The 16,090-nt window shown below is 45.7% G+C and overlaps 1 protein-coding gene across 2 annotated transcripts in view; it reads left to right on the top strand.

The window, feature by feature from the left end:
- CYFIP2 (cytoplasmic FMR1 interacting protein 2) overlaps nucleotides 1–16,090 on the top strand; it is a 172,505-nt gene that overhangs the window by 140,660 nt on the left and 15,755 nt on the right. The window contains exons 29-30 of one of the 2 annotated variants that reach the window (XM_085617604.1): nucleotides 2,869–3,137; nucleotides 3,843–3,990. In XM_085617604.1, coding sequence (XP_085473730.1) covers nucleotides 2,869–3,137; nucleotides 3,843–3,990 — 417 coding nt within the window. The remainder of the gene's footprint in view (nucleotides 1–2,868; nucleotides 3,138–3,842; nucleotides 3,991–16,090) is intronic. The other variant, XM_085617605.1, reaches the window with a different exon arrangement.

Below are 16,090 nucleotides of genomic sequence, written 5' to 3'. Positions count from 1 at the left end.
GTGTGTCACAAAAAGTGATGCACAGGCGGCGCAAGGGGCTTGTAAATAAGCCCCTTAGACTTTTAAGAAGTTAATTGACTTCCAAAATGTTAGGCATGGTGTTGTATGGCTTCCCCTCCATAACTGATAACTCTTGCGATCACAGAACCTTCTCATACCAATCAGATCAATTATTTTCATGGTGCCCCATACGTATTATTGATCACATGGTGAATAGTTTCCTTTTAATTGTGTTTATCTTAGGTTATGTAATGTCATCAACATTACTGTAGCCCATATTTGACAGCTTTTTGCTCCAATAGGGCTTTCAGGGTCTGGCTGCCTTTTTTGTTCCCCTTTAACCATTAGCAGACTCTACCTGAACGTATTCCTCAGTTTGGGTGTCTGTTGTGCTCTTGGCTATCTTATTGCCTTCCTTCAACCCCTGTGGGACTGGGGGAGTACCAGAGCTGATTAACCCTAGCAAAGCCCAGACAGTGTTGTGTACAGGTCTGTAAAGGCCATGGCTTCTCCCTGGTAAAATGAACCCCCAGCTCTTCGTTGGGAGCCACAGCATCCCTAAAGTTATTTGGGGGCAGAAGGGACTTAGGGGGCAATTCAAAGGCAGGTAGATGGTCCATAGAAGACCACTCATCATACTTCGAGATCCCTGCCAGGCAGGAAGGGATCTTTCAGAGGGAGTAAATGAAGAGAGAGAAGCTTTGCCGAGTAGGCACCATGTTTGATGAGCACGCTTAGCAAAGTTTTGTTTTTCAAAAATAAACTACCAAAGCAGGAGTTTATTCTTCAAAAACAAAAAAGTAAATGACCCTACCATGGAGGGAGTTTCTCCCTGCTTGTGTGGGTCATTGAGTGACTTCCCTGCCCAGGGCGCCATGCTCCACATGGAAATCTTGTGACGGTCACCCCAGCCTACGTAAGCTGGGATGGCTGTAAGTAGGAGCTGACAGCTCTCAGGCGGACGGGCTGTAGGTGTGTGGTGAGTCCTACTTGGGGTAGCAAAGGCTCTACCATCAGAAACCCAGTGTTACCCCTGGCTCTAAATGGAATGAGGGACCGCAGAGTTCCCCCCACTCTGCCAGATTCTAAATTGAATTCCTTAGTCTTATATCAATGGATGGCTGTCACCTTGGAGATTTACGGATATACGAATAGGGCTGGCTTGTGCATCTGAATCTTTTTTCTGCTTTTAGTGACACTATGATCAAGGCTGTTCAGTGACTTCATTGTAATCAGAAGGGAGACTCTGAGTGGTTGTGCCTTACCCTGGCATGGTTCCATGGCATCTAGAGACTGGTGCCTATTCATGACGTGCCTTGAAGGCCCTGAGTAGCCGGTATCTGGGTCGGCGTAAACTGAGATCATGAACAGGCCTGGGTCTGGATCAGATATGACCTCAGTCCACAAAAGGGTTGGTGCTGATTCGGATACATTCTTATATGTTTTAGGGCAGTAGGGTGTAGGTGCTTGCTTCTCTTCTGATCTGCCTGTGCCAAGGTGCTGCCTCGTTCTGGCATGATCTGAGTATAATGCAGAGGAGTTGGTGCCCCTTACTGATATGATCTGGAATGTGTTGAGGGACGAGAATATTCGTTTAATATGACCCGAGACGTCTGCGGGGCTTGAAGTCCGGTTCAGGCATTGTCTGAGGGCAGTATAGAGCAGCTTCACCGTTTGATATAATCGGTGCTTCAGAGCTGCTGTCTCAGATCTGGTTTGATCCGATCTGAGAGTCAGTCCTGGCAGGTGAGTGCCCGCTGCTGCCATTTTATGGGTATGCTAACAGGCTGGCACAACATTAATAAATTACGCGATGCCTGGTTCCTCCATGTCGCACAAACTCTCAGTTCCGATTCCGATATGGCCAAGCTGGGCTACCCGAAGCAGTGCTTGGGTCTGTCTTGTTTTATCGTGTGTGCTTTATTTACTCATGGTTGATTATTACAGATCAGGCTCTGTGGCCTGCATGAGCCGGCAGCGCAAACACGTCATCCAGTGTTTACCTTGGCCTGCTCATGTGACATCTGTGACTGCACCTCATCCTGCCCCTTGAGATGTCGGTGTCCGCTCTCCACCTGTCTCTTGTGATGACAGTGCTCGCTCCATGCCTGTCTCTTGCGATATCAAACTGAGAGCCCCGCCTCATCTGCCTCTTATGCAGTTAGTGCCTAAACTTAATAATAAATACAATACCCATGAATCCAAAATGAATAAAGTTTATAATGAAGAAAACATGACCATTAATATAATGTAAAGTTTCGAAATTAAAAAACAATCAATGCAACAGTTGTTCTATGGGCCAGGGAAGAAACTAGAGATGTGTGTGCGTTGAAAATATGGTCAGGATCAGTGTTTAACGTGGGTTTGGGATGCAGAAGGATTAAGGGCTAATGTTAGTTAAGGGTTAAATTAGGGTAAGGATTAAGGTTCGCAATAGGGTGAATGAAAGGCAGCAAGGCGCACGGTTAAGATTCAATGTTAGATGTAGAAAAACAGAAGGAAGAATGGCAGGGGATACTGCTGATGCCATAGATTGGACATTATCTCTTCCTTGATTCCTCGGTTTCATGAAAGGTTGCAAAATGCTAAATAAAAGTTTGTCGCTGTGCTTTCTTCCATAACGAGTTAGTTATTCTGCTGTTCTTTATTATAGCATTCTTCTTTTTCACACAGATCCGTTTCTTGCCTAATCACCTCTTGGGGAAGGGGGGGGGGAGGTGGTGGGTTTGTGAGTGTGTGCTTGTGTGTGTGCATGCATATGTATGAGTGTGCGTTTGTGTGGGCATAGGGTGTGGTATGAATCCCCATATGTTCTTGTCTTTGCTGAGACCATCGCAAGGGCAGAGACAGTCTGGATTTAAAGCTCAGTTTTTCTTTTCCCGCTCACCCCAATTTCAGCAAATCGCCATTGCACGAGAAGGGGACCTGCTGACCAAGGAGCGCCTGTGCTGTGGCCTGTCCATGTTCGAGGTGATCCTGACCCGCATCCGCAGCTACCTGCAGGACGCCATCTGGCGGGGCCCGCCCCCCACCAATGGTGTCATGCACGTGGACGAGTGCGTGGAGTTCCACCGCCTCTGGAGCGCCATGCAGTTTGTCTATTGCATTCCAGTGGGGACCAACGAGTTCACAGCTGAGTAAGTGTGTCAGTCCACAGAATCTGCCAATCTTAACTGCTTTTCCCTCCCTCTGCTTCCCTGTGGGCTGCAGTTAGACCTCTGCCAAGTAAATATGCTTGTCTGCAGTATGTGTAGCGCCACTCAGCATAGCCCAGTGCTGCGCACTTACTGCCTCCGGTATTTGTCACGTGTTCTGACACCATAGACAGATTACTGCAGCAATAGTCATTAATGCCCGCCCCTTAGTCCAGTGACATGGCAAAAGCTGAGGGTTTAAAGGTGCGATCCGTAAAGTATCTTTGGGTAAAGAGTGTTGATTGCCCTAAGTGGCAAACATCCTTTGCCAAGTACTTCATACCTTGGCGCACATTCGTCCCTCAGTCCTGTACAGGGCATAGAATCCGAGTCAGTGGAACACTGAGCAGGGCATGCATTCTTCCTCACGCAGGGCGCCTGGCCCTGTCCCAGAGCCTTCTGTAAGTGGCGTGGGTGGACAGAGCACATGCCCTGCGTCAGTGAGAGGTTTTAATGAAATGGAGCTAGGTGCACCCCTCCACTTCAGCCATACACATCTTTCACCATCCTGGCCTGTCTCTGTCCTCAGTCACCTTTCTACACTTCTCTCACTCATTACCCCTCTCTCCTGCACCTGGTGTCTTTAAGCCCATCTTCTCCCCTTTGCTGGTAGGCAGTTCACCACTGTGTTCCATCTTATTCTCGCAGGCAGTGTTTTGGGGATGGCCTGAACTGGGCCGGCTGTGCCATCATTGTCCTGCTGGGACAGCAGCGCCGCTTTGACCTCTTTGACTTCTGCTATCACCTGCTGAAGGTGCAGCGCCAGGATGGCAAAGACGAGATCATAAAAAATGTGGTAAGATTGTTTCATTGGGTTATTGCTTGTGTAGTAAACACAGCCGCTTGCAGTGCTGTTCTTTGTCTCAGAATACTGTAGCATGCAATGCCAGGGCTTCCATCAGAGGTCAGTCTGGGTCTCCCTGTGACGATATGCTTTGGGCATTGAGTGCTGGCGCAACTCAAATTGAGATACATTGTCCTGTTCATTGAGTTACGGGTGTCTCATTTAGACGTTAGAGAGTTCCTGTGTTCTGTTCATTGAATTATGGGTGTGTGATTTAGATGTTAGAGAGGTCAAATGTCTTGTTTGTTGAGTTGTACATGTGTGATTTAGATTGCTGTTAGAGGGGTCACATTGTTATGTGTGTTCAGTTTAGATGTTATAGGGGTCTCGTTTTGTTAATTGAGTTATGCATATGTGATGTAGATGTTGGGGGGCCACATATCTTGTTCATTCAGTTATTAATGCATGTGTGATTTATATGTTAGATGGGTACCATGTCTAGTTCATTGAGTTATGGGTGTGTGATTTAAATGTTAGAGGAGTGACATATCTTTTTCATTCAGTTATGTGTGTGTGATTTTAAAGTTAGAGAGGTCCTATGTCTTGTTCATTCAGTTATGTTTGTGTGTGTGTGTGTGTGTGTGTGTGTGTGTTTCGATGTTGTTATGGACGTGTGATTTAGATGTGCGAGGGATCACTTTTCTTTTTTTTTTCATTGAGTTATGGGTGTGTGTTTTAGATGTTAGGGGGTCACATGTCTTGTTCATTGAGTTATGGGTGTGTGATTTAAATGTTAGAAGGGTCACATGTCTTGTTCATTACGTTAGGCATGTATGATTTCAATGTTAGAGGTGTCACATGTCTTGTTCATTCAGTTATGGGTGTGTCATTTAGGTGGTAGGGGGCCCCATGTGTTGTTCATTAAGATATGGGCGCCTGATTTAAACGTTGGACACATCATGTCTTGTTTATTGAGTTATGGGTGTGTAATTTAGATGTTAGAGGGGTTCCATATCTTGTTCATTGAGCTATGGGTGTCTGATTTTAGATGTTAGAGAGATTGTGTTTTGTTCATTGAGCTATGGGTGTGTAATTTAGAAGTTAGATAGGTCCCATGTCTTCTTCCTTGAGTTATGGGTGTGTAATTTAGAAGCTAGAGAGGTCCCATGTCTTGTTCATTGTGCTATGGGTGTGTAATTTAGAAATCCGAGAGGTCTCATATCTTGTTCATTGAGTTATGAGTGTGTGGTTTAGTTGTTAGAGGGATCTCATGTCTTGTTCATTAACTTATGGATATGTGATTTAGACATGTCTTGTTTATTGACCAATGGGCAGGTCTTTAAGTGCCATGAAAAACGTGGGGGTCTCTAAAAGGAGCGTGTCCTGTGTAGTTTAGGTAAACAAAAATTCTGTGGTTCCCCTTCTGTGCCATCTGACTGGTACTTTGGTTTCTCGCCGAGATGTTATTTCATCACAATATATAACACAAGTGGCACATACCTAAAACCTCCAGGACTATTGACTTTGTCAAAGGATGTTAGCTGCTTTAGATAAATGAGTAACAACAATGATCTTCTTGTAAATATTTCATAATCAAAATATTGTAACTCTGAAATTGTGAATTTAACATTATTGAGGGGTAGTGGTCTGCAGAGTGTCTCAATTACTCCTGTTATGTTCACCCTGTGTCAGACATGAAAATCTTTTTCTCTCCACAACTTATCCACCTTATTTCGGGCCAGAGGTACAAAGCTTTTTTCTGCTTCCAAACAGTCCGATTAGCAGAATCGGGTCGTTTGCGACCAAATAATAGCATTTTTAATTGTACAAAGCCCTATTTGCGATTCAGTGCAATATTACTGAATCGCGGATTGGGTTTGCAAGTTGCTATTAGAAAGGGGGGTGCTAAGGGCGTCCCTTCCTAATATGGAGTCGTATCGGCATGCATGAATGTTTTGCGACCGGAATGCAGTTGCGAAACATTCATACTTTACCAACTCCGTGAAGGAGGTGGGAATCCATTCGCAAACGGGAAGGGGTCCCCTTTATGAATGTGGGTGCCAAAAATTTTTAAGTGCAGGCAGTGGTCCCACAGACCACTGCCTACTCTTAAAAAAATGAAAAGGACACTTTTAATTTTTCATTTTTAAATGCATCCCGCTTTCCTTAAAGGGAAATGGGCTGCATTTCAAAATAAACAAGCATTTATTATGCAATCGGTTTCGCAATTGCGAAATTTTGAGCTATTGGTGTAGTAAATGGCAATTCCTTTTTATAATATTAAAAGGCATTGTCATTTACAATACCAATAGTTCAAACTTTTGCAAAAGCGATACCTACTGTATTGCAGAGCGTGGTGTCCATGAAGCGGGCGCCGCACTCACTATTAAAGTAAAAAAAGAAAAAAACAGAGCCTGGTGTCCCTAAAGCGGGCGCCGCGCTCAGATTGCAAGTAAAAAGAAATTTGAAACTGAGCGCGTAGTCCCTGAAGCAGGCACCGCACTCAGCATGGAAGTTAGAGCCACATAGCACTCCATAACAAAAGCGGCCGCCATTGTCCTATGTGGTCGCACTGCAAATACAAAAACCAGCTGCCATTGTCCCCATCAGTGTCAATAACCAAAATATTGATCACCGACTTATAATGCATAACGTGTAACAAGCCAAGTAAAAGGTCCAGTTATTATGGGAGGTAACAAATGCAGACAAGGCGGTACCAAGGAGGGACTAACAAGCCTATTTACGAATCATAAGCCAGCATTTACGAAGGACAATGACGCAAGCCATTGACAAATATGGGCGAAGAGTGGGCGTGGCATCCAGTGCATACTCCAATACAGTATGCCTCGCAGAGTGAGCAGTGAATGCGCACTGCCGCTAGGCTTGACTTAAAAACTGCTTTATTTAAAAAGCAGTCACAGACATGGTAGCCTGCTGACCCCAGCAGGCCACTATCCCTGTGAGTCCTAGCCATTCCCAATGGGTCGCAAATTGCGACCTGTCTCATAAATATTCATGAGGCAGGTACCTTGCGACCCATTGGGAATCGTAAACAGTGTAAAACACACTGTTATACATAGCTGTTTGAGATTTCCTAATAGCGAATCACAAAAATTTGCTATTAAGCACTCGTAAACAGAAGTCTATGTACATCTGGACCTTCTTTCCTCCACAGATCCCTCTTTCCACTCTTCCGGGTGCACCCATTTGCTCTCTTTCCCATTCACAGTTAGTGACATGCCAGAACCTATACAACCAAATGCATAAGCCCCTGCCCCTCTCCCTCCACCCCCTCCAGCCTGAGAGAGGCCAATTTTGCACAGGGTTTTGCATCAAACTGCCTCGTGTTTTGCTCTCAAGGTCAGACCATCTCCAATTGGGGGCTGTAGATTGGACATGGCTAAAGCACTAAGGAAGGGTGAGTCACAAAACAGATGAAACCACCTCCCTGCCCTTACAAGATTGATCAAGCCATCCCCTCGTACCACTGCCATTCCTCCTCCCCACAATTTCAAACATTTATTCTAGATCCAAGGAACCCTTACTGTGTATCAGAGTCTTGTCAGAATTTATTGGGAGGCCTGGGGTTTAAGCAATACAGGGTCCTTTGGCAGAATCTTCCAATTTTATCAAGTGGCATAAGTACTGGTTTCTAAGAGTCATAAAACACAAAAATGGCGTTTGGCGCCCTCTAGTGGTATAGCTACGTAATCTGACTTTCTAGTAATGAAGGCAGCAGGATGGCTTGTAGTTGAAAACCTATTATATAAATACATTCTACTGAAGGATCACGGAGGTCTCAAAGGAGCAAGGCCAGGGGCATATTTATTTCTTAGCACAGTTGATCTCCGAAATATTTAATTTGGAAAGCTTCCAAATAGATAGATAGATGGATACATAGATACATAGATATGTTTGGAGCCTAGCAAGTCTGACAGTTCTTCTGTAGTCCTCCGTCTGCACCCACTGGAACACTACCTCAGTTCCGTTCACCCCCCCTCCCCCTTCTGCTTTTCCTGTGAGTTTGCTCTCACCCCTAGCACAAGGCTTTTAATCTACAGAGAGACCTCAGAAAATAAGGGCGTGCCCGATAAACAGGCCAGTGATAGTTTTCGGACGGAAATTTTCAAATTTTTGAAAGCCATGGAAATTGCTTCATTGCTGTCATTACGATTCATTACTATTTAGTGACAAGCAGGGTAACTTTACGGACCTAGCAGTTGGGCATAGCTTTGTAGAGCTTTTTTTTGGCAGGGGCACTTCAGCAGGATTACATTGCTGGCAGGGTCACTAAGTGGCAAGCGGAGACACGAAGGAGTAGGAACAGGCAGCGGGGGAGTAGGGAGCAGCAGGAAGTCCAGGCCAAAGTAGCAGGGCAATGACAGGCCTCAGGAGGCAGCAGAACCCAGTAAAGGGAATGGGAGCTATTGTTAGGGAGTAAGCGGTATTACTTACTGTTCGTTAGGTACCATCAGAGTGGGTTGTAAGTTTTAAGGGGTGTAGGCTACAGTGGAGACCACCAAAGAGCCTCTTGGCGTAGGAGGAGCAGTAGGAGTTAGCTGGGTGCTGGAAGGGTGCCAGGAGAGAGCAGTAGAGGGGATCAACATTAAGGGTGGCATAGGGCAGAAGACAGCAGGAAGGGGTGAACACAGGGCTTCATGGGCCAGAAGATGAAGCAGCGCGGGCAATGTGAAGCAAACAACCAAACAAGAGTTGCCACAAACACCAGGGACCAGGAGTGGGGGCAAAAGCTGGTGCTGTGGCAAGAATCAGTACACGACCGGGGAGATGAAGAAGCCAAACGAGGCAAACCTGTGGAGGCAGAGGCCAGTTAAAAGCAATATGGGCCAGCAGGCACCATAAAAGGGTCTGGGCAGAGAAAACAGCTGAAACCACCAAAGAGGCTCCAGGGAGAAGCGCTGCAGCAGAAGATAGTTGTGAGGGGCACCAGGCAGAAGACAGAGACATACACCCCTCCCCCCCCCACACACACACACACATGCAACTTCAATTTCACAGGTCCCTATGAAATTGAAGTTGAAGTTGTATGGGTTAATAATGGTTTCATAGTTTTCAAAATGTTGCTGTTTGTCACGCACTATCTTCCGTGGTGTGGTGAGATTCGCACACCTGGGGTCATCCTGGGGGTAAAGCAGAGGAGTGATATCTGCACTGTGGGGCATTTGTGAGCGGAACAATCCGTTATAAAACAGCAACAAAGGTGAGACTGCAATAACCCACTTTTGTCGACAGCCAACTACTGTTGCTTTTATGTAGTTAAATCAATCCGTTTTTATCACCTGTTTAAGTCAAGCTGCACAAGTGTTTGAGAATGATGGGCCTAAACTCTGGACTCTAGGTGCTGCCAAAGCGTGGATCGAACCACCTGCAGTTCATAAAATATCTAAAAACAGAATGATTCAGACTGACCTTTGACTTGAGATGTGCAATCTATGCGTTGATACTGAACTATACCTCTATTACACTCCAGTGGATTCACACTATCAAAAATATTTTGCCTATAAATCTTTCAAAAAATCAATATCGATAAATAAATCCACCAGACCCATTCCACCCACCAACAGAAAGCTACATCCTATATCCAGTGGTAAAACTCCATTAGAGTAAATGAATGTAGTCACTGTATTTTCTGACACCTAAAGAAACTATCACAATGAAGCAGGTAAGAGATATCCAACTGATGAACAATAGATACAAAAAGACAACTTTATATTATTGAAAGTGCAATGCTTAATTCCCACCATTAAACAAGGCAATTATATGACATACACAGACCCTCATTCCAGTGCAACACTAGCGACTCGTGTTTAACTACTGGCTGAACACATTCCGTGTTCCTGCCATTCACGATAAGGTCAGGGCCTGGAGCTGTAACAATGTGCCTCTCCGAGGTGGAGGTCCAAAGGAGTAAAGACGTCCGTCCGTACCCAAGGAAAGGCTGGTTAAAAAGTGCACCTGAGCAGCTTGGGTTCAGGAAAACAAGGCATAATGCATCTGCTAAACCAGTGGGTTTCAAAATTACCATAGGAAAGTCTCAGATGGTGCTGGCGGGAACATACCGATTATTATGACATCACAGATTTCAGACATCTAAGTGCACTAGTATACCAACTGGAGGAAAGTGTATGGTCTTTCAGTAAGGTCTGACAGTTGCATTTGGCAGAAATTAGCTTAAACCAGCTCCTGGGACTGATGGCATCCTGGACACCCCTAATCCCACGGGCAAGCGGCAATATGTCGACCAGAAACATGCCTTGTGTCTGAAAAACGAAGAAACACAGTCTTGGTGTGGTGCTTGAAGTGAAGACAAACAGAGAACCAGTGCCATAAGGAAGCACCCTTCAAGGAATAGAAACACGAGTGAAATGAAAAATAACAGAAAACGTAATAAACAAAACACCCAAAACTGATGCCATTTATCCTTGCATTCGCTGACTTCGTACTGTTAGTCTGGATAAGCAACACAACTGCAATCCAAATAACCATATACAAAGATGCCTTTGAGCTGACTAGTGCAATAGACAACAAAGGTATGAAGGAATGCTTGAATTGATCTCAGCTTCTGGCAACCGGTTGATGTCACATTCCAGTCCATTGTGTTTTCTCCCACTGTACTGCTCTAGAGAGAGGCCAGTCATATACAAAACAGCCTTAGTCCTGCTCCAATACAAACAGTCCTGCATGAACTGCTGGACCAGGTCCTCTCCAGTTAGGAATACAAGCAACCACAGACTGTTTTGGCCTGTGTCGGCCTTGTCAGTGCAGGGTATGCTCAGACGTGAGTCCCTTGCTCAGTTTGCCACTGGATTCAAGCAAGCCTGGCTGAAGACGGCTGAAATGCCAGAAACCGGTCCTAGGAAGCTTGTTTCCGGTCCAGGGAAGGCATGGCTTGGCAGTTCGGGCTGGACTGTTCCCATGAGGCACAGGGTCAGACTGATTTGCATATGGCCATGTCTGAACTGGGGTGGCAGAGTGGGCTAAAGAACGGTGATGGATCAAACCCAGATCTGTTGACTGGGTGTGAGTGTTTGATTGGTTCTGATGCTCCGTCCATCACCACCCCCTTTTGTACGGCCTTGTCAGTGAGCTGTAGTTTCAACCCTATGGCACACTGCAACGGGTACGCCCAGACATGGGTCCGATGCTTGTTGTGCCATTGGAATCAAGCTTCACATCAATAACGAGGTGCAATAGGCTGACACCAGCCTGGGATTGCTTGTTTCCCGTTCATAGGCAACCAGGCCTGGCAGTCGTGTTGGGTTGTTCCTACTGGAGTAGGGGGAAGCTTGATTTGCATGAGGGTGGTTGTCATCTGGAGGGCAGAGTGGGCGAGGTACCCGTGAACTAGAATGCAGCCAAGAGTAATTACTGGAGGCAGAGGTCAATTCAGACATTTCACTCATCACCTTTTTGTTTCCTGAGTGGGCCATCCTAAGTGTGACGGATATATCCAGACATGGGTTCCATGCTCACTGTGCCACAGGAATCAAGCTGCACCTCACTGACAAAACTGGTCTTAAATTGCTTGTTTCTGTTCAGAGGGTACCTGTCATGGTAGCTCAGCTGGTCTGTTCCTTTTGGTGCAGGACTATGCCTGATTTACTTGAGGGTGGTTCATGTTTGGAGTGGTGCAGTGGGCAAACAAAACACTTTTTGTTTTCCTCAGTTTGAGCTGTGTAGGACCCTTTGGGCGGGACCCAAGGTAGAATGTGTTATATCTGTATCCGATTCCCAGCAACTCTGAGCCATTTACCCCACAACAGCTGACATTGGTGGAATTTATGGGGAACACTGATTTTGAGTGATTTTGCTGATCTGCAACTTGGCTTTCCATTCATGCTTTCACAGACTTCTTCTCCTGATTTTATGTGTCAGACAAGACCCAAGGATGAACTTTGAAGTGGGATTAAAACTTTTTAGAAGTGAATAGTCCTCCCTCAGAGTATCATAAAGTACAGATGGCTCCTCGCCACATAGTGTGCGACTCTAGAACAGATTCTTGCTGCATTGGAAAATCTGCCTCCACTGCTTTTGCAATTTAGGGTCTATTATGGATTATCCATCTACGACTCATCCGAACTGCCCATCAGGTGATGTACCGAAAGTTAAGCTGTTATTTGGTCGCCCAAAACAGTCCAACCATGACTCCAAAAAAGGAGCCTTGTGGTGCCGAACTCAAACGTTAACATAAGGGTTTGGTTACAGATAAATCCTCGGGGAGATGCACACTACGAACAACTAGCCAGACCAACCACTATCCGTGAACACAGTGTGCAATGCACATAAACATATAGGTTTAGTTCAATAGCAGTTTGTGTTTTATTAACTAATCTGATGCGCCGCATGGATCTAGGGCTGCATCTATAACAGACCAAAAGTAATGTTTTTGTTCCCAGCAGTCATAATATATGATTATTATTCGATTTAGGAGAACCAACAACTATGAACTTAAGGTGTCATTCATGTTCTTCGAGGTGGGAGCCACAGTTCCTCAGGAGCTTTGTGAGTCAGAAACCATGCATGTGAATGATGTTCTTGTGTAGAGCACTTCTAGGGGATAGTCATTTATTCATGGTAAGCTGTAAGGGGCGCACCAATGGGGCATCTAGGTCTTTTTTTGCTACAAGCAACATTTTTAGACTGTTGAGTTGCGAGAATGATGTTTATCGATAGGTCTCCAAATGCGCTGAGAACAGTGGCCATAGAGTTTGGTTCGCTACAGCTCACAATGAGCAACATGAAGGTCTGTTTTACTCGCAATGATCGGACAAATACTCCCACAAGACAAAATAATAGTACCAAATGCACAGAATTTGTTCCAAATTTTCACCTGCCCAACTCTAGAAACGCATCTAGATCAGTGACATCAGTAGCTGTGTGCAAACGATAAAGCATATGTTACATAAAATAAATATAGATGTATATTCAATTTCTCCCAGCTTAACAATGCTCCATTTGTTGCCTGATATATTACAATCAATGCGCAAACACCTGTCAGAATTAAGGGTAAGATGTATGTATGTTTTTTGATGTTGTAAATATCCCTATTTATAGGATCAGGCCGTTTGCAACAGCAAAAATGCCTTTTTACATATACCAAACCTATTTTGAAATTCTGTAACCTATTACTGAATTGCATAATGGGTAAGCAATCTGGTACTAGGAAGGGGTGTTTCAAGGACGTCCCTTCCTAATAGCCACTCACAGTGGTATGTGTGAATGTTTTGTGACCAAAATGGGATTTCAAAACATTTGGATTTAGCACCTACTTCAAGTAAGTGGTAACCCATTGGCAAACTGTAAGGGGTCCACAGAGGACCCCTTCCCCTTTGTAGTGTTTTCAAAAACGTTTTCTAAAAGGTGCCAGTTGTCCCATGGACCACTGGCCTACTCTTAAACATTGAAAAGAAAACTTTTAATTTTTGTTTTTGAAACGCATCCCATTTTCCTTTGAGGAAAACGGGCTGCAGTTAAAAAAAAAACGTGGCTTTATTTGAAAGCGAACACAGACATGGTGGTCTGCTGGGGACAGCAGGCCACCATCCCTGTATTTTTATTGATTCCCATTGGGTCGCAAATTGCGACCTACATATGAATATTAATGAGCTCTGTCAATTGCGCCCCACTGGGAATCGCTAACAGTGTTACACACACTGTAGTAAATCGCTGTTTGCGATTTCCTAATAGTGAATCGCTAAAATTCGCTATTAAGGAATCGTAAACCCGCAATTTTGTACATCTGGCCCTTAAAGAGGAAAAAAGCCCGAAAAATAATGAGACAATCATGCAGCAGTAAGCATGAACATCTTTACGTTGTGTCCCATTTTATGGACAAAACTTGCAACAGGTGCTAAAAACTGCACCTGATAAATTCTGAACACCTAACTTCACCACACTCTTGGAATGGGCAGTACACAAGTGTCACCACAGATTTGAAAGGATTTATTTTATTTATAACGTTTGGTATAGTGCGAACATGACCCTAGTTGGTATCAGAGCGCTTTACATGACAAGAAGTAGAGTAACAATTGGACTGGTAATCAAAAAAACATGCACGGAAGCCAAACATATAAAAAAGTTAATATGATTAAAAAAAGCTTGGTCTAGGTTAAGGTCAGCAATAGGGTAGTCGATCATCAAAAGAGGTTGATAAGTATACATTTTCATTCTCACAAATATATTGCCTTAGGGTAAAAACTTAGCAGAAAATATTTTGCTGCTTTTTTGAAGGACGCAGTACATTTTAATGGATAATAATTGTATGCAAGACCGGACCAGTAGTAATTCCCTGATTGTTTTTGCTCTTTGTTTCCAATTGACTTTGTTGGCTTGTGCACCACTGTTAGAAATGGGGGTCTCTAGTTGGCAAGGGCTTGCACCTTTGTCCAAATAGGGACCCTTCTTCCTAGTCAGGATAAGGGAGTTACACTCCTAAAGTAACCCCTGCTCACCCCCTTGGTAGCTTATCTTAGAGGCAGTGTGTAAAGCATTTGCACATAACCCACAGTAATACAGTGTAAGCACTACAAAAGGACACCACACCAGTTTAGAAAAATAGCCAATATTTTTATATACTTTAAGACAAGACCAAAAACGGTAAAAATCCACAATACAGTACCTAAAAATCTACAGTTGTCAAAATAAGCTTTAAAAACAGTTCCTTGATGTCGATAGCTCCGTCCGTGGCTATCACGGCGTCATGAGCATATAAATACAAACAGTTCTGGCTGACCGCGGCGTCGCGGGCCAGCTACGGTGTCGAGAAGACCTGCAAACAGTACCTTTTAGAAATGCAGGGTGCTGGCGACATCTTTGTTGACTTTCCGAAAACACGACGTCCGCAGGCATCGGTCCAGGAGGTCGGTGCAGGAGTCGTCAGGCCCCTTGAAGTCGCACGCGTTGCAGGTCGATCTCCCCTCTGTTGGGATCAGGAGTGCTGGCATCGGCCGGCGTCGAGTGCTGCGGTGCGAAGTGCAGCGGTGCGGTGCCCTCAGGTCGCAGTGTGAGCTGCGGCTCGGTGGCGGCATCAGATGGTGTCGTCTGTGAGACCAGGGTCACGGTGCGAGATGAAGGCGTGCTCGTCAGGATGCTAGCAGGTCCCTGTGGAAGCAGCGGCGTCATCGCTACCGAAGCGCTGTCGTCGGCTGACAAACTGGAGTCGATGGCGCCGGCAGGCCAAGGCTGTGGTGCGGGATAAGGGCGGTGCGTCGTGTAACTTTACGAGCGGTGCCCTCGAACCACGGTGCAAGCAGCGACGTCAATTTCGGCATGGATCGGCGGCGTCAGGGATACCAAGGCGTCGTCGTGAAGCGAGGCGGTGCGTAGTGCGGTGGCCACATGTCACGGTGTGAGCAGCGGCGTCAGCAGGCGTCGTCGGTGAGACCAGGGTCGCGTTGCGGCGGTACTCTCTGCGGTGCCAAGGTGTCGTCATGAGGCAAAGTCGGTGCGGAGTGCAGTGCCCACAGGAAATGGTGCGAGCAGCGGCTCGGTGGCGGAGTCAGCAGGTGTCGTCAGTGAGACAAGGGTCGCGGTGCGGCAGCAGTTCCATCTGGCATGCCTTCGGGGTTACGGAGTCGGCAGCGGCATCGTAGACGTCATGGAGATGCTTTTCTTCTGCTGCAGCACAAAACACACAGTCCCCAGTGCTAAGGGCAGAAGAGCTCGAAGTCTTTGCTGTTCCTGAGACTTCGTGAACAGGGTGCAGGCTTTACCTCAAGCCCTTGCAGAAACTCACTAAGATTGCGGAAAGTTCAGTCCAGTCCTTTCACTGCCCAAGACAGAAGCAGCCACTGTAGGCCAATACAGCAAAGCACACAGCAAAGTGGTCGGTCCTCCTCACAGCTTCTCCAGCTCGTATCTTGGCAGTCGGGGCACCAATATTTATATCCCAAAATCCTTTGATCTCTTAGGCAGAGAGTGTCTGTGCCCAGCCAGAACCAGTTCTGCCTTCTCTGGTGTGATTTCCTGGCAGGAGGTGGAGACAGCATTGTCAGAGGCAGACCAGGTCCTTTGGGGTGCAAGGAAATCTCCTCCCTCTTTCCCCATTGCTGCCCAGGTCTATTCAGCCCTTTCCTGACCCTACCTAGACTAT

The sequence above is a fragment of the Triturus cristatus genome, chromosome 7 (genome assembly GCF_964204655.1).
Source record: "Triturus cristatus chromosome 7, aTriCri1.1, whole genome shotgun sequence".
In the NCBI taxonomy this organism is placed as follows: domain Eukaryota; kingdom Metazoa; phylum Chordata; class Amphibia; order Caudata; family Salamandridae; genus Triturus; species Triturus cristatus.
This window is presented reverse-complemented; position numbering and strand designations above follow the sequence as displayed.